The sequence below is a fragment of the Berghia stephanieae genome, chromosome 1 (genome assembly GCF_034508935.2).
Source record: "Berghia stephanieae isolate SIO BIC M18660-M18661 chromosome 1, UCSD_Bste_1.3, whole genome shotgun sequence".
NCBI classification, from domain to species: Eukaryota; Metazoa; Mollusca; class Gastropoda; order Nudibranchia; family Aeolidiidae; genus Berghia; species Berghia stephanieae.
In genome coordinates this window covers 66,659,489-66,686,340 of record NC_088360.1, presented here as the reverse complement: position 1 = coordinate 66,686,340, position 26,852 = coordinate 66,659,489, and the positions used below count along the sequence as shown (strand labels likewise).

Sequence of the window (26,852 nt, the reverse complement as noted above, 5' to 3'; positions counted from 1 at the left end):
AAACTTGTAGTTAACTTTCCTTGTACTTATAGAAACTTGTGTGATGAAGAGAAAAATACTATAGGTCGGACGAGATAAATAAGATAAATACATAATTATACAGAGCACTTCCACAGTTTCAACATGCCAATGCGCTTCATAATACTTAATTTATCCCCTACCACCTCAAATCGAACCTAATATAGGTTCGTTATACAGTACAAGTACAAGTAGCCTACTCCGTGTTCTTTTTGTATTAGCAATCTGTCAGGTACTCATTCCACCTGAGTCGAGTTTGAAAAGCTTGAAAAAGTCTGACGCTTTCCAATTATTGCCTTTCATCTGTCATTAACAGCATGCAACATGTCTTGACTGTTAGAAGATGACATTCTCAGTTTCTCAGTCATTTAGTGCTTTACATTCCTTGTGGAACATAGGCTTCAACAGTACATCTCTGCCGTATTATGTTCTTTGTCTTCTGCTTCTTCATCTCTCCCCAGGACATTCCAGCCAACTTCACCTCTTCTGCACCGGATATTCTCCAAGTTTTCCTTGGCCTTCCAACCTTCCCTTTCCCCTGGGGGTTCTAGTCCACAGTTTGTTTCGTAATGTCTGATATTGGTTTTCTGAAAGTGTGACAAATCCATTTCCATTTTCTTGTTGAGATTGATTTGTTTGCTGAGTTCCTCTTGTCCAGCAGTCTTTATTATTGATTTTCTCAGGCCGTCTGATACCGAGTATGTTTCGAAGACATCTTTTTGTGAGAGTTTTATTTTATTTTTTTGTTACAAAGAGTATTGGCCACTCTCCATGTTTCTGAGCTACACAGAACTGCTTTTACGTTGGTGTTGTATATTCTGAATTTGTTTTTCAGTGATATATTTGTTGATTTCCATTTAGGTCTGCGGGTGATAAATGCATGTCATGCTTTTCCTATTCTAACCTCTATGTATTCATCTGTTCTTCCAGATGTTGAAACAATGCAACCCAAATATGTAAATTTGTTTACGTCCTTCAGATTCTGTATGGTTGGCGCTGAAGAAACCAATGGTCTGGTTGTATTTCAGCGGCGTCCTCATTGGGCGCGGGCCCATGTCAGTCGGGCCTTGAAATCGAATTTTAAGAGCTCTGTGAAAAGCAGCCTTCCAGCGCTGAACACATTACACAGATTAAACAGATTGTTTCCATTTACTGAGTTTGAAAAGTGTGTTGTGTTGTTGTTAAGTAATCTCATCACATCTGTTTTCTTTGTGTTAATCTTAAACCAGTCTATGTTTCTTCCTTGACAAGTCTGTCTGTCTTTTATTGTAAATGTTGATGGGAGTGTGACAATAATCAAATATTACTGGCATTTTTATTATTATATTTTTTGTTTTGCCATCTTGGAAACATGGCTTAATCATTCACATGATGACCCAGTTCTGAAAGCAATTCGATACACCCGAAGGCTTTTGCATTAAATCATTTCCACGCATTGGTAGGAAAGGAGGTGGAATTGCAATTATTTACAACTTGTCACTCTTTGATAAGATATCATTCTACCATGATGATTTTAGAAGTTTTGAGTACGCTGGGTTTTACATTTATGAAAATAATTTTAAAAAGTCGTCTCACTGTATCTACCGCCCACCACCAAGCCAACAAAACAAAATATCAACAATTGATTTTTTGTCAGAGTTCGGAAAATTTATGTCTATTCAATCCATAAACAAAAAGCATAATATTTTTATAAATCATTTTCACATTGATTATTTTGGAAACAAAAATGAATCCAAGTATTCCGAGAGCTTACTTCTTCTTCTTCGTTCCCGTCACGTCACATGGTCAGTCCGGTCTGGTGAATGAAGCCCACAGTGGTCCTGAGGTCGTCCTCACTGCCGTACAGCTTCTTTGAGTATGGGGTTGGATCAGGCCAGAAGTTCCTTCTCAACTGGTTGTACCTTGGACATTCCATTAGGACATGATGTCCATTTTCATTTTCAAGTCCGCAGTCACATTGTCCAGAGGCACCTGCTCTGGACATCCTCCACATATGTTCCTTTAACTGGTTGTGTCCAGTTCTCAGTCTGAAGATGATGACCTGTTCCTTTCTGTTGAGCAGCTTGATTGGGTCATTCATGTTGTATTCTGGGTGCTTCTCTCTCCATCTCTGAGACTGGATAAATTTGGCCATTTTGTTAATTTCTCCTGTTGAGTACATTGGGGAGGGTTGCTGCATGCGACTGCCTGCCTTTGCCAGTTGGTCAGCGATCTGATTTCCAAGTATCCCACAGTGTCCTGGAATCCACTGCAGTACAATGTTGGTAAACTTGCTTAGCTTCATGAGGTCTTCCACCAAGACGTCTATATCATCCGCAAAGGACATCATTATATCCTCCAGAATTTTCTTAGCATCTGTTAAAATCACTATGTGTCTTGGCTTTTCATTTTCTGAGAGGATTTGCTTAACAGCTTCATGGATTGCATCTGCCTCTGACTTGTAGATTGAAGTGCGAGTACCAGTCGGTTTGCTGATCTCCTTTTGTTGACCATTTGTGTACTCGATGTGCACTCCCAGGCCCCCGCACGTGTGTTCTTTATTGCATGAACCATCTGTATAGATTCTTGCGAGAGCTTACTGATTCCAACAATTCTATTCAACTCGTAAGCGGCTACAAACAACCATGGTCACACAATAGATCATGTCATTACAGACATTGAATATTCTATCTCTTCATCTGTCTTGAATATTGATAAGTTAATCTCGGACCATCATTTAATTGTGTTTTGCGTTTTGTTACCAGTGAAGCTTGAAATAAAAAGATGATAACATCTCGTAAAATGAAGAATATAAACATGAACATTTTTAAACAAGACCTTGACCATAACGTTAAAAATAAACATGATGCAAATGGTCTCCACCAGTCAATTGTTGGTACGGTGGACAAGCATGCTCCCTTAAAGACTAGAGCAGTAAGGGTGAGACGTCAAGCACCCTGGTATAATACAGAAATAAAATGCACTTTGACTGGATTAGCCAGGACGCGGGCAGAAAGAAAATGGCTGAAGTCCAGAGATGCCGTTGATAAGAAACTGTTCATCGCGGCTAGAAATGATGCGAAAGCCGTCAATTTCAGGGCCAAAACGAAATTCTTCTTCTGAAAAACGTCGGGCGTTACTTGACCAAGGAACTGCTGGACAACAGACGCAAGCAGCTCTCCCATCTTTAATTGATCGTGCAGATCTACCAACTCGCTTTGGTCAATATTTTAAAGAAAAAAATAACGGATACCATCAGGAAAGAACTCTCATCTGAATCGATCCAAACAACATTTGACAAGTTTCATGGTGATTCATTAATTTTTTTTTCAAAGATCACATACGTGACTGCATTATGTCGTCTCCAACTAAAAGTTGCGATTTAGACCCTGTAAATACTGCCATACTAAAAAAGTGCATTGATGTAATTTTAAGACCATTTACATGTATTGTTAATAATTCGTTGCAGTCAGGTACTGTACCAGACATTTACAAAGTTGCTCATGTCAAACCCCTTTTGAAAAAACCTGATCTAGATAAAGAGAACTTTAAAAAACTACCACCCTGTCTCTAATCTTCCTTTTCTTTCTAAAATCTTAGAAAAGCTTGTTTTGAAACAATTGCTGTCTCATCTTAAAAATAATTGTCTTGAAGAAAAATTTCAGTCTGCTTATAGGCAACATCACTCGACGGAAACCGCATTTGTTAGGGTTGTTAATGATCTACTCTCTGTTATAGACAATGGTTCATGTTCTTTGCTGAATTTGCTTGACCTATCGTCTGCTTTTGATACTATTGATCACAATCTTCTCCTCAAACGTCTTGAAATTACTTATGGCGTGTCTGGTGCAACGCTTGATTGGTTTAGGTCATATTCGTTTAATCCTTAACAGATTATTGCGGTGGATGAATATAGATCTGAGGAAATCATTCTTGATTGTGGGGTTCCCTAGGGTTCAGTACATGGACCCGTTCTTTTTGTTCTGTTCGTTGGCCCTCTGTCTAAAATTATCAGAAGTTTCGGTCTGTCTTACCACCAATGCGTTGATGATACGCAACTGTACTGCGTTTCCAATACGAGAAATTTACAAGAAGTATCAGCCGATAGTAATAATTGTATCCAAAGTGTTAAGAAATGGATGAATGAGAACAGACTGAAACTGAATGATGATAAGACGGAGATGCTGTAAGTTGGGAACAGGAAGTGGGAAAGTGATACAGATTTGAAGCTGGGGGATGTCTCCATTCAAATTGTTGACAAAGTGAAAACCTTAGCACATTCTTAGACTCTGAACTGTCGATGGAGCATCAGGTTAATAATTTGGTTAGATCTCTCTTTTTCCAACTAAAAAAAGATTGCTTCCATTAGACGGTTCATATCTGAGGATATGACAAAACACCTGGTTGTGTCCCTCGTACTATCGAAATTGGATTATTGTAATGCTCTGTTGTTTGGCGTTTCACAATATAATCTGAGACGTCTTCAGATTGTCCAAAACAGCGCTGCTAGACTAGTATTCATGAAGCGTAGGTGCGATTCTGCCGGACCTCTGCTTCATGGCCTGCATTGGCTGCCTGTTGAGAAAAAGGATTAAATTCAAAGCTTGTGTTTTAGTGTATCATTGTCTTGAAGATACTGCCCCTTCCTACCTTTCGGAACTAAGTGAAAGATATTCGAAACCCCGCCCCTTACATTCGGCCACTGATTCCACCAAACTAGCTGTCTCTCGAATACGGAAAAATGCTGGAATGAGATCTTTTTCTCACTTCGGACCCTCTGTTTGGAACGCCTTACCACAGAGCATTCGTGAAAAAGAATCTTTGTCTGTTTTTAAACGTTCGCTTGATTAAAACATATCTGTTTCGTCTTTAGTAGATGGTATGAAAAGCAAGATAGGTCTGTCTGGTTTGTGTTGTGTGTTGTGTGTGTATGTATGTATGTATGTATGTATGTATGTATGTATGTATGTATGTATGTATGTATGTATGTATGTATGTATGTATGTATGTATGTATGTATGTATGTATGTATGTATGTATGTATGTATGTATGTATGTATGTATGTATGTATGTATGTATGTATGTATGTATGTATGTATGTATGTATGTATGTATGTATGTATGTATGTATGTATGTATGTATGTATGTATGTATGTATGTATGTATGTATGTATGTATGTATGTATGTATGTATGTATGTATGTATGTATGTATGTATATGTATGTATGTATGTATGTATGTATGTATGTATGTATGTATGTATGTATGTATGTATGTATGTATGTATGTATGTATGTATGTATGTATGTATGTATGTGTGTGTACTTGTGTATGTGAATAAGTATGTTTCAGCCATAGTAATTTGTAATTTAAGCGCTTAGAGTCTGGTGTCTCGGAGTTATAGCGCTATATAAGTTTTCAGCATTATTATTATTATTAAAGTGAAGGTCTTCCAGATATTGAGTCAGGTTCCATTTCATTCCAGTCTTTCTATCTCCCACAGTTCTGCGCAATATCCAATCAATTACGGTTAGAAATATTATTGTCGAAAGAAGACATCCCTGTCTTGCTCCAGTTTTAATCTCAAACGAATCAAAAAGTTGTCCATTATGACTTACTTGGCATGCAGTTTTCTTGGTCATAATATCGTCGTTTAATAAGAGTTATATAAGTTTATGGTATGCCGTAATGGTGTAGTAATTTCCAAATAACCTCCCTGTCAATACTGTCGAATGCCTTTTCAAAGTCAATAAAATTCATATAAAGTGATGATGCCACTCAAGAGACTGTTCTATAATAATCTGGAGCGTTACTATAAGGTCGGTGCAGGATCTGTCTTTTCTGATTCCATCTTGCTCACGGCGAAGTTTCCCATCAAGTGTAGTTTTCAATATCACTTGACTGAAAACTTTATTAGGAATTGGGAGGAGCATACTGACTCGCCAGTTTTTACAATCCCCCAGGTCTCCCTTTTTATGGAGCTTGAAAACATAGCCTTTCTTTCAATTTGATGGTATTTGGTTTGGACTCCATATTTTCAAAAAGAGGGTGCAAAATGTCCCCTGTGGTGTTAAATTTGTTTGAGGGCCTCTGTTGGCACGCCATCTGGTCATGGAGCTTTACATTTTTCGTGTTTTGCTTTGTTTCCTCCCAATATGACATGAATTTGTCTTGTGCCAGTCATGGTAGACAGCCGTTTAAACATCTTTCTACAAGGAGTCATTTTTGAAAGCTTTAACATCAAGACAAGATCTGACAAGATCCTAGATGAAATGGGTTCCTATTCAATAAGTGCTTGAGCGCTGTTCGGGGTGATCATGCAACTCCTTCTGTGTTGTTATTGTGACGAGCTATTTTCACTCTCTCGACCGTCTGTTTTCAAAAACCCCTTCAATTGATTAGTGGACAACATGGACACCGGTATTGCACAAGGAAATTAATACCTTGAATTAAAACACTTAAACATGGACATTTTTCTTCTTCAATTAAGCCCAATGTAAATACATAGAAAAATGTTCCCTATTCCGCTTAAGGGTGTAAAGGCATGAACTAGTCAAGATATCACAAACTTACCCATTGTTGACGGACCGTTATTTCTTACCCCTCGCTATCCGCTTAGGGCCTTAGCCACCTGTTCAATTGTCTGCATTCTTCCTGCTAATTATCCTTTCTCCTAACTGCCCTCGGGTTCGCGCCTCTAGCAGAGACTAGCCAATTGCATTTAGTACTCTCGCATTTCCGCTAATTTTGAGTTCTACCCATAGCAATCTATAGAGAGCATTGGTTCTACCTCATTGGCCATCTAAAATTGCCATTCTTTCTTATTGGCTATTCCAATAATTGTTTCGTATTCCAATTTTAACAAAACTCATCTCTCTCGGAAATAACGTCACATATGCTACTCGTAAAATACCCTGATAGGAACAAGTTATCAAATTTCAAACATGTAAAAATGTTTTAAATATCTCTTGGCTGAAGGTAAATTTATAATTAACTTAACCTATTCAAAGTGGAATGAAATATTACTGTGAATTCAATGCAATTGATTATTATTATTACGATTATCATTCGTGTCTAGATGTGTTTTGTTCTATGGATGTTCGTAAGTTGAAATATTTAATTCAGAAAAGTTAGTGGAGCAGGCACTTATGTTGGTAACAACAAGAGATGAAGTGAGTAGGAAAGTGCCAGAAGACAATAAAGAATTAAAAAAAAATTTTTTTTAAATTTTGCGGCGGTGATGGGGGTTTGAACCCGCGACCTTATTGGTACGACAACTCCGCCTGGCCGGTGAGAGCGTGACTCTATCGTGTGGATAGCTCATACGGTAGATTCACGCTCTCACCGGCCAGGCGGAGTTGTCGTACCAATAAGGTCGCGGGTTCAAACCCCCATCACCGCAGCGAAAATATAAAAAAAAAAAATTCTTTATTGTCTTCTGGCACTTTCCTACTCACTTCCTCTTAAGTTGAAATACTAGTATAAAACTGTATCTTATATACACTCCGGCACGGTTTCCAATGGATTCCTCGAACACACGGTTTCCTCGAACTCATTCGAATGTCCCCAATTTTTTCCTTATTGTTGTGTGTTATCATTCCATTCTTTTCTCGAACTAATTTCACCCAGCCAACGTAAAGAAATGAATTAATTAATCGGGTCTTTGTGTGTGTGTGTGTGTGTGTGTGTGTGTGTGTGTGTGTGTGTTTTTCATGCGCGAGGTGATTTCGACCACTGATGATTTACTGTGGCATTGACAGTTGCGTATGTGTTTATCGTGTGTATCTATCTACACTGCCTGTCTGTGTAATCAATATGATACACATGCAAACACACACAGACAATCACATACCTATCGTCGTTTCGTTTCGCAGAACCGACATCTCTCTGCTTATTCTTAGCACTTTGCCATTTGCTCTAAACCAATGCTATCTATACTAGATTGCTATGCTCTAAACGCAATGCAACGCGCCATGATTGGCTACGACTGTAAATGAATGTTGTAACATAGCAACCCCCGTCTCCCCTACACACACACACACACACACACACACACACACACACACACACAAACAGCTAGTAATATGTCATATATGAAGTTATCCCCCTCAATATATCAATGAAATAAATAAATAATGAAGTTGCCTTTCTTCATCCTTAAGTGTAAACTTGTCTTAGGGTCTATTCCAAGGGAAGCCTGGAATAACCCAGGCGTGAGAAGTAGCTTCCTGAAAGCCACATAACACAATGGATATCGAGCTAGGTATCTCTTGGGTGCGTAGCAAAATCTATAATGCTGATGCTCACTGCCCCCCCCCCCCCCCTTCTCCCCATCAAGTCGTTATGGCAAGGCATCGTTTCCTCGAAGCATGTACCGAGGAGTTTGAGGAAACCGTGCTGGAGTGTATAGTAGTTAACATGTTGGTTACGAAAAATGCCATTATTTCCCTGTATATTCAATATGTATATTATGTATATGATGTCTTTATTCTACAGTCACACATCAACCCTGCCACACATCATAATTACAATTCCTTAATTATAAAATATACGGGACAAAATCCGGTTAAATTCTCATCATGTAAAATAGTTCAGCTGTCAGCTCATGTTTGATATACAAATGCAATAATTATATTACTATTATCATGGAGTGATCGCTTTTCCTTGCCTTTGGTCGGCTAAAGCTATTATGTGTCGTTCAAGGATGAAACGGTGGCGAAAGATAACCTAGAATTGGCTCTAAGACCTTTTTTGTTTTTACTCCAACTGAAGGTCCTAGCCACAGAAGAAACAGTCGTTGCTTTTAATGAAGGTCCGTGGCACCCCAGAACAATCATTGCCACCCTGGAAATAGTCATTGCTTTTAGAGAAGGTCCGGGCAGATTCAGAATCAACCCTTAAGGGGCGGTTTGGGTCTTTTCTAAACAAAATCAATTATCTATATTGGGCGTGTTTAATCATTCTGTATCGTCATTATAGGTTTAAAAACAATACTTTTGGTGAAAAATATAAATTTTCTATGTTAATGCCCGATTTGCGACCTAATTTGGGGGTCTGCATAAAAAAAATATAACAATCTTGTGGCAAACGTTCCACAAAGCTATTGAATGAATAACCTCATATTCTACCCTTAGAAAAATGACACATTGAGAAAATACCAAAATAGCTTTCCGTTTCTCACACTTTTCTTATTAGACTACCTATACCTTTTTCGACTGTGTAATCCCGTGCCTTTATAGTCTACTTTAAGAATTTAGACTTCAATAATATTATTTCTAAGATAATAAAATATCGTTTTCCACCAAAATCTCAAAATCAATTTTTTAAAAGGATTTTCCTAATAATTAGAGCCAAACCGCCCCTTAACGTGTTGACAGTTCACAAGACGCCAGTCCAGTCTAAAGAAGCGTACCAACATATTAAAGCAAGCCCTTATTTGAAAGTATCAAGTCGCCGTTGGACGAAAGATAAGCCTATCGGGCTCCTACCATTGTCAAATTTCCAACCCAGTAATACATACAATTAAAATTAAATAAATAAATAAATGAATAAATTAGATCCACTCAATTAGAGCCATTCTTCTTGAGATTAAATAAATACAGGATTAATAGTTAAAAGTGTAAAATACGCATCACCTATTATCTACCTTCCACTTATTCTCTCTATCTTTCCCTGTAGCAATCTAATTAAACTTTTGTATATAATTGTTATGATTGCATTGGGGGTTACTATTGTTTCGACTCACTTATTATTACAATTAGTTATAAGGGACCTTAAGGTTATTCTTAATCACCTCTAGATTAAACCTGAACCGTTTGTGGTGTAGGTTGAGTGGCACATCTGGTAACGATAGCCATAGCGCACATACTATGTTTGAAACCAGACCATTGAGCGTTTCATTTGGATACTAACCCACTTCAAACACAAACCCCGCCACCATTACTAGTCTCGTCTTCATGACCTGGATAAATAATGTGTCCTCCAGATGAGAGAGTGGAATGTCCTGATCCATTCTATCGGATCTCGCATATTCCAAGTAGCTCTATTCCGTACCTGTTCTTCTCTCTTGCTGCTTGAGCTGACTTTCCTGTCTCATACAAAGTACGGACAGTTCAGGTTCCAATCCTTGTTTTTGCCTTCATCGACAAAAGATGTGTCGGAGATCTGGCTTCCTTGTGGCTTTTATCAGACCTCGTCATACTTCCTCCTGTTCCTACCAAATTTCTTGTGGAGCCATCTGTCGCCTCAAGCCAATCAATACAATATTATTTTCTGTTAAAGTTTCAGTAGTTTTTAATTCTATAGGGTGGGGTTGCTAACCCTACGCCCAACCCTCCTTTTTCGGGGCTTGGGACCGGCAAGTGCACTTTCTATGTGGTCAAGGCGGAGTTAGTCCAGATTTACTACCAACTAATGCCCCCCCCCCCCCCATTGTCCCTGTAATCACCTCTCTTGATCCCATGTTTACTTCCCAGTGGTGTCCACTTCGCATAGCCCCAGGTTCACTCCCCATCGTTGTCCACCTCCTATAGTCCCGAGTTCACTTGCCCCCGGTGTCGACCTCAAAAAGTTCCAGGTTCATTCCCCACTTGTGTCCATATCCTGCGGTTCCAAGTAGCCCCAGGTTCACTCCCCGCCGGTGTCTGCCTCTCGAAAACCCGGGTTCACTCCCCACTGGTGTCCACCTTCAATAGTCCTGGGTTCACTCCCCACTGGAGTCCATATCCCGCGGTTCCATGTTTACTCCCTAGTGGTGTCCACACCTTAAAGCTCCGGGATCATTCCCACTAGTGTTCACCTCCCGTAGACCCAGGTTCACTTCCCACAGTTCCGCTGGAATCCATATTCCATGGTCCCGCATTTACTCCCTGGTGTTGTACACCTCTCATAGCCCCAGGTTCACTCCCCACGGCTGTCCAGCTCCCATAGATCCGGTTCACTCCCCAGTGGTGTCGACCTCTTATAGCCCCGGTCTCATTCCAACTGGTGTCCACTTTCTATAATCCCAGGTTCACACCCCAAATGATGTCTACCTTTCATAGCCCCGGATCCACTCACCCGCCTCAGGACAGGCCACAATAGACTTAAAAAAGCATGAAACTGATACAGTCACCGGTCTGCTCGTGTGGTGAGGAGGAGGAAGATGCAGAGCATTTCCTGCAGCGATGCAGAAAATATTCAACCCGTAGATATATGGTCCTCTGCAACTTCTCCAAATAATAATTTGAACAAAATTTTTTGACCCGCTAGACGAGCTCAAAAAGACGAGTACCCTCATCTTCGAAACGGGACCTAAGATATAAAGGCATACGAGAAGAAGAGGAAGACTCCCCAGTGGTATCCACCTCCTCTAGCCCCGGGTTAATTTCTCAACCTCTCGTAGTCCGGGTTCACTCCCCAACAGGTGTCTACCTCGTATGGTCCCTGTTCATTCTCTGCGGTGTCCACCTCCAATAATCCCGGGTACACTCCCCATTCTAGTCCATATCCGGTGATTCCAAATTTACTTACTGGTGGTGTCCACCTCATAGCCCCGGGTTCACTCCCTGCTAGTGTCCACCTCCTATAGTTCGAGGTTCACTCCCCATTGGTCTCGATATTCCGTGGTGCCGGGTTCATTTCCCTCTAATATTGGCTTCCCATTACCCTTGGTATAATCTTTATGAGTGTCCATCTCAAATGGTCCCTGATTCAATCTCCACTGCTGCTAATCAATATGGAAGAAAAGTGTGATGTCAAGAAAAATAATGGTTCCCATTTCATTGGAAGTTTAAAACTACTCTTCATGAGGACTGAATACATACCTTGTGTTATGATCTTCTGGTTTCAGAGTGATGGCATCTTATTTTCTAGTCTAAATGTAGGCTAGTCGTCAATAAAGTCCCTATCTCCGCCCTTTAACGTCCTGCAATTCTTAGAATCTGCCTATACGTCCTGCTATTAAAATAGTTATGTTACCTTATGATTTGAAATGTATCACATGCTCACTTCCACAATTTAGGAACTAGAAAAGTAGAAGGCGTGAGGTCACGACTTTTCTTCTCTATTAGAGCCCAGGTTCAATCCACATAATCACTTTGATTTGTGAAATGTGAAATAACCCGAGTGCCATGCCTCTTTATCGTATGGTCAAAATATGAGCAATCCATTTCAGTACAATGGCTGTAAAGAGCCTATGACGATTACAGATATGTCTGACGGCGGTTATGGTTCTCTTTTCGATGTCAATAAATTGCTCCGCAATTGTTTCACTGATTACAATGGAAAAACAATTGCCTTCCAATGTTTTAAACAGTGTAAGTTGGCCCAGTGGTTCTCAACAATTTGCAAAAACAATAATAAATATTTTCAAATTTCAATTAGACGTCTACCACTATTTATCTAATATGCTTCTCTATCCAATTTCCAAAACTTAAAAACATTAAATGAACTTTTTGAAAATATAATCAACAACTTTTGTCCTATACTTTTCCTGCATGAGGATAGGTGTCGGGGTGAAACTTTTAAATTGTAGAATCGTTTGCGCGAACTTCTCTCATTGTCGTATTAATTTGCTTTTATAATTATCAATGAAATCTCATAAACATAACAATAATATATACAGAGGACCACCTTTCATATCCAAACTTGTCGACTATTATCGTAATCAATGTTTTCATCTCTATAATTTACTGAGTTACAGAGGAACTTGACTTCTCAATTCAATTTTAATGACAATGTTAAAAATACACCTTCTGTCGGTACCACGAGTCTTTCCCCTCCCCTGATTAGAATATGAGAAGCTGCTGTGTAGACTCTCCCTAATATTATATTGACAGGACGATTCAATTTTACTATCTTTTACACACACAGTGTGTGTGTTTGTGTGTATGTGTGTGTGTGTGTGTGTGTGAGTGAGTGAGTGTGTGTGTGTGTGTGTGTGTGTGTGTGTGTAAGAGAGATATTTTGTAGTAAATTGAAAAATAAGACTCTATCTTATCTAAAAGCGTGTTAAAATGTTATTCTTACAAACATAAATTAATTAATATCTCCCCTTCCTCTACCTAGTGCTGTGTCACCACTAATTCCCACCAATGAGACATTACAGACAAATCAAACTACTAGATCTATGTGTAAAGACCAGTCGATCATTTACAATAAATGGGGTACAAACTATACTATAAAGCAACTTGAAATGTTTATTCAAAGCGTTTTCATTATTATGTACACATATGCCATCATCATAATCAAAACGTTAGTCACTTTTGCGGAACCATTATTTCGACCTTTTCTGGAGGGTTTTTTTTTTTTCGCGGACAGGCTAAATATTTTTTGGGCACGGGCGGTTAAAAACCGACTGCGGGGTTGATCTTCTGTAATGTACCTTGTTGACCTAACTCAGACGCCGCTTCTATCCTGGCTATCGGCTTCATTGATCAAAGACCAGAATTGTAACATGATCCTAGTTAATCCCACCCACCGGAGTACTAATTTTACTTGTGATCCCCCCGGTAAGGCTATTGATAGTCATGGATGATTCCCTTCAATGAATAGTTGTTGTTACAATAACGAGAAAGAGTCACTTAAAATTGCATCAAACGCTTTCTGAGGATCAAACCGATTTCGGAGGGCTGTTTTTCTTTCATGGTTATCTGATCTGATCTTTCATTTTGTCGAGGCAGAGTTTCCAACACAGCGGAAAGAATTAATGTTATGGAGTTATCCTTAACACATGACTAACAACGATTACACATCAAGAAAGAGTGGATTTTTAAAATATTCAAGTGGTACAACTTTTCTTTAAAATAACTTTTTAAAAAGATCCGCATCGTCTGCTCAAATCATTAAGTCCATTTTAACTGTTGTACTCTGGACAAATTAGTATTTAAAAATCTTGACCAGAAAACTCGTCCTTCATAATATATTGATTGATTTAATAAATGACCCCGATCTTGGTAAAAACCTGGGACTTACTGACGTTTTTCCAGTGTACAGCAGTTAACTGGTTGACTGTAACCGCGATTTCAATTATCCTATGTAGTCATACATCGTCCAAACATAAACTGGATGGTAAATAGAAACAAAACCATTCTTCTAGATACTTTGAAAAATAATAAAGTGTATAAAAGTCCTTCTCAAAAAATATTTTTGTTGTCTCTGAGGGGATATATCAACTACTATTCATTGTTAGGCTGTTATGGACGTTCGAGGATGTTTGTTAAGTATTTTTAATTTCTTCAGTTGGTAATGTAAATAGTTCAGTAACTTCAGATGGAGAGGGCGTGCTCAGTATACGTAAAGACACTGATTATTCTTTTATAAATGATAACGATGATGATGATGATGATGATGATGATGATGATGATGATGATGATGATGATGATGATGATGATGATAATAATATATAGCGCCATCATCCATTATCATGATATATTATAAGCGATTTACAATTCTTTTCTCACGGTAGACACAATAATATGTGATAACACAGCCTCTCAGGCTTTAGTTCGGACGTCTAATTCCAAGGGGACACGCGGAATTTTACGTTTATTCAGGTATTTATGTTCTTTAACTGTGTTTCGAACCTGCGACCCTCAAGCCGACAGTTGGTAACTTGACTAAAATCACAGCGACAGAACGTAACATGGGAGTCTGATCCAAGGGCCCATTTTAATGTGAGCGGACTAATTTTAGTTCTTTAATTGTCCAGTAAATGACTTCCTAGTCCTAAGCCTGAGCGAAGCAAGTGGCAAAAAAAAAAAAAAAATCAAAAAAATTATCGAATTTTATGTACGTTTTCTAGTCTCTGACTAGCTAGGCTTCTGCCTAGATGTGGGCTTTGTATGGACTTGAATAAAATTCGGTTATTTTGGTCTGGTAACATCAAGCTTTCTAGTACATGATGGCAGGTAAGATACCCGTCTTCATAATTTCAACGCAAAAGATGTCCAAAGAGGAAATAAGCGACACATCTGGTAAAGATATAGTTCGTCCAGTTTCATAATTGATTTGAACTTATTTTTGCCATAGCCACATGATAAATCAAGTCACGTTGTCAATTCTACATTTAGGTCAATGAAAGTTTCATTAAAACTCAGATTGAACCAAAAACAAAGAAAACAGAAAGTGTGTTCTGATAAATCATGTTCTTTCAATCAGTAACAATGCCAGCAGAATAACTTTTGTCTCCGCTATACTTTCTAATCCTTTGTTTTTGGTTGTTCTTTGTAGTGAACCCTTCGATTTCGAGTTGACCGTCACTAGACCATTCCGGATGCCGGGCCTATAAGCGAGCGCCTTGAACGGTCCGCCCTGATATTATGTGACGAAAGGAGATCCAACCCGGTGCCCGAATAGCCTCGGCCATCCCGGGCTCCACACTATTATCTTATGGATCAGTCTTGCTCTCAATTTCAATGGCGAAGCGGCCTCACCAAATACTACCGCGATCGTGTCGCCAGGGTCGGCGGCGCGGTCGAGAAATCAGCAAACATCCCAACACATCTCTTGCGAGAAAATGCGATAACGGGGTCAGCGACCAGACGCACATATTGCCCCTCAATATCGAGAGTCAGAGTATGACCAAAATGAACTTTTATCAAAGCCTCTGGCCGTCTATAGCGTTGAAATTCTGCTACTACAGGAGACCCATCTTTACTCAGGCGCACAATCCTCTCGATTCCATATCCCAGGTTATACAGTGGTCCAGCAAGAGGGCATTTCGAGGCTCAAAGGAGGTGTTAGCGTTTACGCTAAAGATTTCGAAAGTAAGGGTCAAGAGAGCGTTACAGGAGTGAATAGAATTTCCGTGAAGATGGGTGGGCTGTATTTGCACATCTACAAACCTCCTAGAGATACTTGGACTACACCATCGGTCTCGGCGGTTAGCCATCTGTCTGGCAAACTTCAATAGCCACCATCACAAGTGAGGCTAGCGAGACCGCAATGAGGCAGGTAGACAATTCACTCATGTATGGTCTGTAACTATCTGCACATAATGTACCTTCAGGGCCAACGGCCATCAGAAAGAGTATACTCCTGATTTCACCGTCATGACGAAGGGAGCGAACGGGGAACCACTGCAGGTTAAGCTGACAGTCCTTGGCGACTTCCCGCATCGCAAACACTGGCCAGTACTTGTCACAACGGGGGTGACAATCCCGAGGGTGCAGTCTTCCTACTCTGCAGATGGAACTTCAGAAAGGCTAACTGGGAGAAATTTAGTTCCTATATCGAGCAGGTCTGCCCTGCTGTCCCTCCCAAGTCCGAGAACATAACCAGATTTAACAGGCTGCTCCATTCCACGAGGCAAACGGAAATCCTACACCCCCTGCTGGACGGAGGAGTAGGTAAAGCTGTACAATTACCAGCAGACCCAGTTACAGGATGTAGCCCATAGAGTACTAATTCAGTCTCTGGCAGACGGAAGGAAGCCACGGTGACAGGAGACCGTGGAAAGTCTCGAATTTAAGGACTCTAACAGCCATGCTTGGCGACTGATAAAGAAATTGGATCCTGACCGGAATTTTGCGAAAGCCGTACCGGAATGTGAGGCAGTCACAATTCCAAGGATATAAAGAACCGTAGCAAACAGGTCCCCAATCCGTCTTTCGAGCCCGGTGTCCGCAAGACATTCCGTACAATTTTGGATCGCTTACCTGCGGAGGAAGAATCTGACTGAACATCCCCGTTCAGTCCCCGAGAAGTGGGTGCAGCCATTAGCGATTTTAACAACGGCAAAGCAGCAGGGATATATGGCATATATCCCGACATGGTGACGAATCTGGGTTACAGGACACAGGACTGGCTGGCAGAGGCAATGTTTGACGTCCTTGCAAAAGGATAGCATTCACAAGTGTAGAAGAACGACGCTAAAACAGTTGCCATACTGAAGCCAGGGGAACCGGCGAAGTAGGCCGACAGTCACAGACCCATATCACTCCTGAGCTGACTGTGCAAACTTATGGAGCGTGTACTACTGAACAGATGGGGGCCGGTCCTAGACGCTGCCCTGCAACGCGACCAGGCGGGCTTCATGGAAGGGAGGTGCACCACGGAGCAGGTCATTGCCCTTACAGAGTATATTAAAGCAGGGTTCGAAAGGAAACAGCAAACCTATCAGCGGCGTATGGTACGGTTTGGTGCGAAAGATATTAATGCTCAAACTTGCAAAAATCATTAAGTGCAAAAAGACCTTGAAGTTGTTTTCTTCAATCTTGGGGGAAAGTCACTTCCACGTCGCGCTGGGAGACACAACGAGCAAAGTCAGGAAACTGGGGAATGGGGTCTCTCAGGGATCTGTTCTGGCGCCAAAGTTGTGTAATGTCTACATTAGGGACATGCCGAACACCTCCTCCCTGAGGCTGGGATACGCGGATGCCTGGGCACTCGTTTATCAAAGTAAAGTGTGAATCCGTCTCGAGAGCGCACACAGTGAGGAGGTCACCAGACTCAAATCCTACTTCGACAAGTGGTACCTGAAGCCGAAGATGAACACTTCCAAAACCGTGGCCACTGCATTTCACCTATGCAGTGGATGGCACACCCGTAAACTGAACGTCCTCGTCGGGGACCAGCTTCTCATATACGAGCCGAATTAGAAATACCGGGAGTTACGCTGGACCACCGCCTTACCTATTGGGCGCATCTCGAAGATGATGGAGAAACGCTATTCCACCGCGAGTATTGCGCTCCAGTGTGGGGTAGAAGCAAGAACGTTGAGAAGCTAGGTGTAAAACTTTGCAAGTCCATGTACATAGTGTCGAGAACGCTGACAACAGCGCCTAGAGAATGGGGCCCGATAATGGCAGCAATCCATCCCCCGATGTCCGGCGGGAGACGATTACAAACAACTGGTTTAATAAGATCAATGAGAGGGGGAATGGGGATACCGCCCTCTAGCGCATAATGGAAGGTGCCCCTATTTCAAGCCGAAATAAGTTCCGGCAACCCTTGTACGTAGCTTCCCTGACTTCGAACACAGCTGCATATACGAGATGGAAGTCGGTTTGGGCGAATTCGATCCCTCGAGGGGGCGGGGACATCGACTCCTCGAAACTGGGGGAGAAGTTGTCAGAATTTTCCACCAGCAAGAGGAGACATTGGGTGGCAGCCAATCGACTTCGATCGACAACCTGCTTAACGGCACGCTCACTCCATCAGTAGGGGTAATGAGTTTGCGTCCTGGATAGATCGTCATAACATAGTAGTGTGAGCACCATTAGAAGATGCAACTCAATCTAAAAATAGCTGCTATTTTGTGGACGCTATGATGTATCCTTGTAACTAGTCTCAGACTAAACTTGGAAGTCCGGCCTTAGCAAATGACTAAAACTTGACCAATCTTAGTCCGAAGGTGCCGTGACTTTAATCTGGGACTTGCTTAGTCAGCTCACATGACATCCTATTTTTTCAAGTCCTTGACTAAAGTCAGAGACTAAGCGCTAGCCCGTGTTCATGAAAACGGACCCAGTAGTCTTCATCGTCGCTAAGCACCACGAGCAAATAAATGGAAATAGAATTAATAACTAGACAAATGCTTTAATACCATGTGCATTTATTTGCATTTAATATCTATTCTTCCATCCCTCCAATTCAACTTTAAGAGCATTTCTTTAAAACAAAAGCAGGCGAATATATCATTTCTTAATAATTAATAAACTAAAATAAATACAAAAAAAAAAAACAAAAAAACCCAACCTAACTACTAAATATGTTTCAGGCTCAAAACCCTTCTTTAGGCAAAAACAACAAAAACAAAAAAAAAAAAAAAAAAAAAACAAAAAAAAAAAAAAAAAAAAAAAAAAAAAAAAAAAAAAAACAAAAAAAAAAAAAAAAAAAAAACAAAAAAAAAACAACATAAATACATTACATTAGATGTATTTATGCTTTTATTTCTTTGTTGTTGGTCGAAGAAGGGGTTTGAGCAGAAATATTCAGTGATGTTTAGCATTTGTTCATTTTTGAAGATGTTATATTCATTTTAGTTTATTACTTTTTACAGTCCATAGCTTCTAACAGCCTAGTATCACATATATTATTTCTTAAAGAAGGCGCCACTGACTTCAATTATTACCGCAAATTTGGAGGAAAATACCCCCAACCAAAACTGGTCTCGAAAGTGACGTTAGATGGATTATTTATTCCATGGAAAAAAGAAAATTACGGTGCAATCGACATATACGTCACCTACACGTAGGGTGCAATAGATGAGCTCTTTCGACCGACATTCCACTTCTCTTTTATACCGAGTTTTCCTGCAGTTCTTTATATGTAACACGTGTGTTTGCCATTGTGTGTCATTAAATTGTTGCTTAAATCCCGAGGGTATGAAAACGAAGAATGTGGTAGGCAATTGGTAAACACTCCATATCATTATATAAATTTCTCACACACATTCAGCGCGACGTGTACATATTTGCAGGTTTAACATTCGAACGCAATTATGGGATAGTTCAACATTGTTATAATGGGCCATATTTTCATGTCTTTTTTTACATTTCCATTACAACAATGAGCCCATAATGAATTAGGTTATCAACCTGCAAATAAGTACACGTCGATTCAGCGATATCAGAGCAGAACCACTGTTGTGCACCATACGAGTAACCACAAACCACTAACCACGATCCATTGATTCAATTCTTTACCACCATCTCCTTCCTTTTTTCATCTTTTGGATTTGACAGGGTGTTGAAAGGCGTGTTGAAGGCCATTGCCTTGTTCATAGGACTGACATGTTTGTTCTTTCTTAATGAAATTCGTCCCTCCAATTATCTTTTTTATTTGACTAGAATTAAAACAAAAAGGTTTGTTTTTTTCTGTTACGTTTCGAGTATTATTTTATAATTACGTTGTGTAGTTTTTCACTTTGCCATGATTGGATAAAACAGTGCATAAGCTTTTATATGTTTTACCCGACTTATACTGAGTACCAATATAGGGTGGAATAAACGTATTCTTTCATTTCTTTGTATTTATTAAACTTGTTATATTTTTTTCGTGCACTAACACGTACTCGCGAGCTCGTTGTGTTATTGGGCACGATAAAATAACTCGTTTAATAAATACAAAGATATTAAAGAATCGGATATTAATTCTCTTCGATAGAGCATAAAAAAACTAAACTCAAGTCTCATATTTTGACTACAGATTCATTTCTTATTATCTGCTCTATACTCCAACATAATGTGTTGAGACGGTAGGTCATAATGTGGTCGGGTCTCGGTTTCAACTCTCATCAGCGTTTTTATTCTCTATTTTCTTCGGGTACTTCTCTACTCACTTTTTCTTTATTATTTAGCTTTGTATCTGTGGTCATAATATGTTTATCAATCGCGTTAATGTAACAGAAAAAAGTAATGGTCCTAAAACAGTTCCCTCATGTAGCCTTGATTATAGCGGTATTTCACTTGATATGTTTTATTTACTGTTATTTGTTTGGGTCTTTTATTTTTATTTTTTATTTATTTTTTTTTTTTTACAAATCATTGCATTTTAAGCCGTTTTCATATTAACACTGGACACTGAATTTAAAAGATCTCTATCGGGACAGGTTTAATAAAGGGTTTTAATCCAATTTTCTTTTTTCAAAATAGAAAAGAAAAACTTTTTTTTTCTGCAAGGATCAGCACAAGAATTTGCTAAATCATCTTCTCATCTGTCAGTCTAAACTTTTGCATTCCAATCTCATGTTTTCATCGTTTGAAAACGGTGGTTGTTTGTCTTGCCGTCCAATATACGCCATTGGGCGTAGATAACACGAAACAGTTTTTTCACATACAGTTTTTTCACATCTTGTGTTTGTGCAGGCTGACACATTATATTATAAAAATATAGGCAGGCATGATAAAGGCACGATGTTGGTTTGCAAATTCTCATGTTTCAATTTGTGAAGGTAGACTTCTTCAACGAACCTTACTTCCCTTATTCTCCACCTCATCTACTGTGATATTTAGAATAGCTGTGAAATAATCAGTATCTATGTAACGCAACGCTATTTTATTATCGGTTTAAAGATTTCTTGATGTGATATTTTTTATCATTTTTATCGTGTCAGCTTGAAGATGTTCACCTTCATTCAGATCCTTTATTCTTTTAGGAAAAGAAGTGAAATAGAATGGCACTTGATGATATCATTCATACCTGTTCTTCCTTATCCTCGCTCTCCTCATCTGCCTTTTAGTTCCTCTTCACCGTCTTCCTCCTTCTCTTTGTCCTCATCATGATCTTGCTCGGCGATGTGAAAAAGTCATTACTATTTCTAATGTGACCAATCTTTTCAAAACAGGATCATATCAGTGAGAACCAACTTGTTAAAATCGAATGTTAAGCTTAACAAATAAAAATATGAGTTGGAATAAAAAATAATTCAATTTATTCTAAGTTTACAATACAACATCCCATAGTGATACTAAGCTGCTAGAAGCTGTGGACTGTAAAAAGTAATAAGCGATGAATATAATCCTTAGTTCCTTTAACTTTGACGCATAACGCACTTTCCTCAACTAGGCTAGTTCAATCCAACGTAATTGCCAGATCAACACTGTGGGTTACATTAACATTATTGTACAAAACTCACAAAACTCAAACTTACTGCTAATCGGATGAGACAATTAACCCTCTCCTTACCAACTACAGGAAAATCTGTTACGATTCCACCAACATTGATCTCATTCAGGTTTCTTTTGTAATCACAAAATTTGAAGATTTAAAAAAAAATGGTTATAAGAACTGTGATGTACATGGTATTTATATCTTTTGAGTAATGGCTTAAAAATCATTTAAAAAAATGTTAGATGGGTCTGATGTTTAGTGGAAAATCGTGAAAAGGGTCGGTAAGGAGGGAGTTAAGATAAAGTACTACACAACGGATTACCAGGCGGATGACTGGAACAACAATATTTTATAGTGGTCCGTTGACAGTTTTAAATGTCAAATAAAAACGGTTTCCCTGCATACGTTCTTGTTTCGAGTCTACAATACAAACTCACACGAAAATTTTGCTGATTGTTTTAGCATTGGCGTTCTGATAGAAGTAACGACGTTGACGTCAGTCAGCTCTTTGTTATTTTAGACAGCCGGTTAGTCATTAGATCTCACTAAATTATATCAGTCAGAAGATAAACGTTCAAGGTTACACATAGTTTTGTATGTTGATACGTTAAATCCAGCTGGCGGATGTTGTGAGTATTTTACCGAAACGCATATCATAAAAAAATCTTGACTCACGTCTGCGCCCTGTTCCGTGACCCTGTGACCCTTATTCATCTCGCAAGTTTACTCGACCAAGCCGCCTGGTTGAGCTTGTTGTATATATATATATATATATATACCTACGTACCTACTATAACATAAACCATGAACACTCCTTGACTTGCACTGCCAAGGGCCACGCCTGGCAAGAATGCGAGCACATTCATTATTCATGATCGTGCTACTCCTCGTGTGAGAGACTATCAAGTGTGTTATAAGTTATAAGTACCACCTTAATTATTTTGATTTTTCCCGATTCTTACTACTTTTTGTTAAAACAGGTCTGATAATTAGTAAAACGACGAAAGACTAATTCAAAAGTGCTCACACCATCAAGAGTTCGCTTGGATTTTTAAAATATCTTTATTTTCATACTTTGGAGAGTGACAAATAAGAGACTCGGGATCGGTACTCATAAAATATATTTTGTTATTGTGTGAATGTAGGGTAAGGGAAATAATATTTGTTGAGAAAAGGGCGATCTTTTGTCATCTTTTCATTTGCTCAAGACATTAAATACATTAAATATATTATTAGATGAATATGTATCCCAAGAGATCAATAATAAAAGTGCTCACAGATTTCGGACGTTTTAAAAATAGCTGATTTGCTCATCCAGAACGTTAAAGTCAGCTGTCAATTATGATAAAGAAAGAATTGTTAGAAGCTCAACATTCAAACGTGTGATTATTGATTCGGAAAAAAAAATGTCGGCTATTCTAGACCCATAGAGAGATATTTGATTCACGATTGTTAAACGCCAATGGACTAATCATAGAGCGCAATGTTTAAAAAAAATTTTTTTTTTTTTTTTTTTTTTTTTTTGGTTTGTTTGTGTTTGGCACAAAACAAAAAAGGGTGACAAGGGTCATTCGCATTGGGTCGTAAAAGTTGGAGCAAAATTGAATTGAAATAATAAAAACAATGAACGTTTTGGGTTCAACATATTTTATCAGCAATTCAAGCAATTAACAGATAAACAATTCCCTGTTAATTGATATCAATGTGTTTGGCTGACTAGAGGGCATCTTTCAAAAGCTAACTATTGTTTCATTTCGATGCCTTTCGATTTATTATTATTATTATTATTGTTATTATTATTATTATTATTATTATTATTATTATTATTATTATTATTATTATTATTATTATATATTATTATTATTATTTATTATATTATTATTATTATATTATTATATTATTAATTATTATTATATTATTATTATTATTATTAATTATCATCATCATCATTATTATAACATAGCCGAAAAAAATGAGCAACAATTTAATTTCTTTTTCCATTATTTTTCGTAATTTGATTTTGATCTTTTAAAAATATGGCTTAACTGGAAGCCAGTTTTCTTTCTATTTAACAATTTTACCGGTAATTCATAACTGTAAAGTTATAGAATAGAGAAACCCAGGATTAATCACTCCACATTGAAAATAATTAATTACCTACTTCTACTTTTTTTCTTTTTTTTATTAAAAGTAAATAAATTTGTGTTTGTTTTTGTTTTATACTGTTTTTTTGGTTTGTTTATTAGCCATTCATGAAGATCAAATGGGATTCTTATATGAAACGTCTTAAACTACTTTTTGCACGTTAAAAACAATTATTCAAAGCTGCATTTATTCTCGGTTTCACCATCATCGATGCACTCTAAAAACAGTATTCCATTTATTTCTCTGTTACACTGTATGAGACAAAAATATCATAATATAGAAGGAACGAAATTGTGGCTGTTTATTGTTGTTTTTAGCCAGCCATTTTTTATGAATAGTTCTCACTAAATTGTATCAATCAGACTGAAAACGTTAAAGGTTGGCACAGTTTTGTGTGTTGTTACGGTATAGGCTACGCATCAATATAAAGGAATCCCATACTCGAGTTATAGATATATGTTGTATTCTTCTCCGGATCGTAAAGGACCCCTGAACTTGGACAAGGATAATAATCTTTGAATTGGTTAGTCAAGAGATTGCTGTTCCAATGGTTCATTTAGGTAGATTGTTTCTCTTATCGCTGTTACCTGTACTCCGTAATTAGATGGCTGTACTCCGTAATTAGGTGATTTCCCGGGGATACTCGTTAGGAACAGTTTGCAGGTTCTCTTTCATCATACCCACGGCGTCAACTTCCTAGCATTATGGTAACATCAAGTTCCAGGTATTCAGGAAGCCAAAGTTAATGTCTTGGTATATATTTTGTGATCTTATCCATCTCTGATCTCTTCAGTACACAATTGAGAGACGCACAAACACTCATGATCTTGGTCGTATTGTTTATTCTACCCCAGATAACAATGTCTGGTTAATTAATCGTATGTCGGCCAGCATGAATCGTCTTGTTCCAAAATTTGTAAATTCTGAGTTGGAATTTTCAGTTTTTCCAGAGGCCGCCCATTTCTTAAAGCCAGCAGTCATAAGATCCTGATCGTGTGATGCAATTGGTCAAGTTTGTGTGTGTCTAAAGTGTATCTATCATTGACACAACGCCAAAACAAAACAAAAATTGAGAACAAGGACAATATCACAACTAAATAATTTTCTGAATTTTCCTTCCTGACGATAATCAGTTATCTCAACTTTTGTCTCGTGCTCATTCAGCAATGCTTAGATCATTGATCAGTTTTTGTTATGTATTCATAATACTCAATGATGACCACCGTTACTCAAAGTGACCGGCATGTATGATTTATTCCGGAGTTGTGACTAAGTGTTTAATATTCTTTATTCAAAAATTTGTCGTGAGTGTGGTTTATTAGTCGTGTTGTATAATACTGGATTTGTGTTCAGTAAGTCCCTATTTTGAGTCCCACTGTGGGTGGTGCAAAGTTGATCTTTACTCGCAGTTTCACACCATACCTATTTGTAAAAGGAGTAGCCTTACTTAGCAGGTAACTATCGTCTCCTTCGAAAAAAATGTAATAGCTCCGTCACGCTTCGTTGTTATCACAACGTGAAGAATCGTTTAAACTGAAAATCAATAATTTAGTACGAAAAAACCTTTGAGATTATTTAACCTTTATCGATGTGTCTAAATATCTTCCACAACTCTATCCTTTCACGTGCTTTACCATTCTTGGGACAGTTTTCTGATCCTTTTTGCTCGCTTCTTTGTTGTTTGTCTCTAAACACCCTCCCCTCATCCCCCTCTCCCGATGACTGTTAATTGATAAGCGACAATGCGACAACCCTAAATGTTTCCATGCGATTGATAATAGTGACTACTACATTGGTAATACAACATCAAATGATGGACAGGCCTGGACCTGAATAGATAGAACCAAGATGACGTCACTCAGGTCTTTTGTCGCATACTATCTATAACCTTCGAGAAAACACCAGAGACCGTAGGGTTGTGAAGTCTGCCTCCCCCCCCCCCCCCACACCCTCGACGGTCAACTAGTAATAGGAATGAGTGAGTGAGTGGTAATAGATGGAACGAAACTGACGTCACTGAGCGCTTTGTTATTGTTTTTAGATAGACATTTCAATGATAAGTTCTCACTAACTTCTATCAATCAGACTATAATCGTTTAGGTTACTCATCGTTTTCTGTGGTGGTATGTTAGATCCGGTTGGCGGATGTTGTGAGTTTGTTAACTAAACGCACATCATCAATTAAATAATACGATTTGTGTTACTTTTCCTTCCAGGTCTACCCATAGCATGCATCGACAATCAAATACGAATGTATATAAAAGGACGATGGAGACCAATATATTACTGTGTCTTTTGCTGTTATCGGCATTTTGTGGACGTGAGATTATCGTCGTTGGATCAGAGTGTGGAACTCGTTTCACAGACTTTTCATCCAGTGTTGTTTTAGCAGAGGTTGTATTACAGGTACGTATACTGATACTTGACCGATTTGTTTTACGATTAGATAACATTTGACCAACTGTCAAAGACTTGTATTACGTGATCCCTTCGTCGGCACAACAATAAACAACTAAACGTTGAAAACAAATAAGAAGAAATGCAGTATAAATTGCATCGTCTGTACTCAACGATGGTTGGAGTGTGAACGAATCGTTAGCGTGGTGTGATAGAAATGATGAGGCCAGTGAGAGACGTGAAATTTCTAGAAAATAATGGACGATAAAAGACGTAATAGAAATGTAATAGTATCGTAGTAGTAGTAGTAAGTAGTAGTAGTAGTAGTAGTAGTAGTAGTAGTAGTAGTAGTAGTATAGTAGTATTAGTGTAGTGGTAGTAGTAGAGTAGTAGTAGTAGTATAGTAGTAGTAATAGTAGTGTAGTAGTAGTAGTAGTAGTAGTAGTAGTAGTAGTAGTAGTAGTAGTAGTAGTAGTAGTAGTAGTAGTGTTATAGTGGTAGTGGTAGTAGTAGTAAGTAGTAGTAGTAGTAGTAGTAGTAGTAGTAGTAGTAGTAGTAGTAGTAGTATAGTATAGTAGTAGTAGTAGTAAGTCGTAGTAGTTAGTATAGTATAGTATAGTAGTAGTAGTAGTAGTAGTAGTAGTATTAGTATTAGTAGTATGTAGTAGTAGTAGTAGTAGTAGTAGTAGTAGTAGTAGTAGTAGTAGTAGTAGTAGTAGTAGTAGTGGTGGTATTAGTGGTAGTGGTAGTAGTAGTAGTAGTAGTAGTAGTAGTAG

General features: G+C 38.5%; 1 protein-coding gene across 11 annotated transcripts in view; it reads left to right on the top strand.

The window, feature by feature from the left end:
* Positions 1 to 26,852, top strand: part of LOC144979792 (uncharacterized) — a 65,981-nt gene that overhangs the window by 21,091 nt on the left and 18,038 nt on the right. Inside the window, exons 1-2 of one of the 11 annotated variants that reach the window (XM_078926956.1) lie at positions 6,955 to 6,978; positions 25,896 to 26,085. In XM_078926956.1, the coding sequence (XP_078783082.1) occupies positions 25,909 to 26,085 (177 nt within the window). In that variant the 5' untranslated portion in view covers positions 6,955 to 6,978; positions 25,896 to 25,908. Of the gene's footprint in view, positions 1 to 6,954; positions 6,979 to 19,521; positions 19,788 to 20,743; positions 20,876 to 20,906; positions 21,279 to 22,298; positions 22,441 to 22,462; positions 22,681 to 24,946; positions 25,134 to 25,895; positions 26,086 to 26,852 lie in introns of those variants that run through there. The other 10 variants (XM_078926899.1, XM_078926928.1, XM_078926895.1 and 7 more) reach the window with 10 other exon arrangements.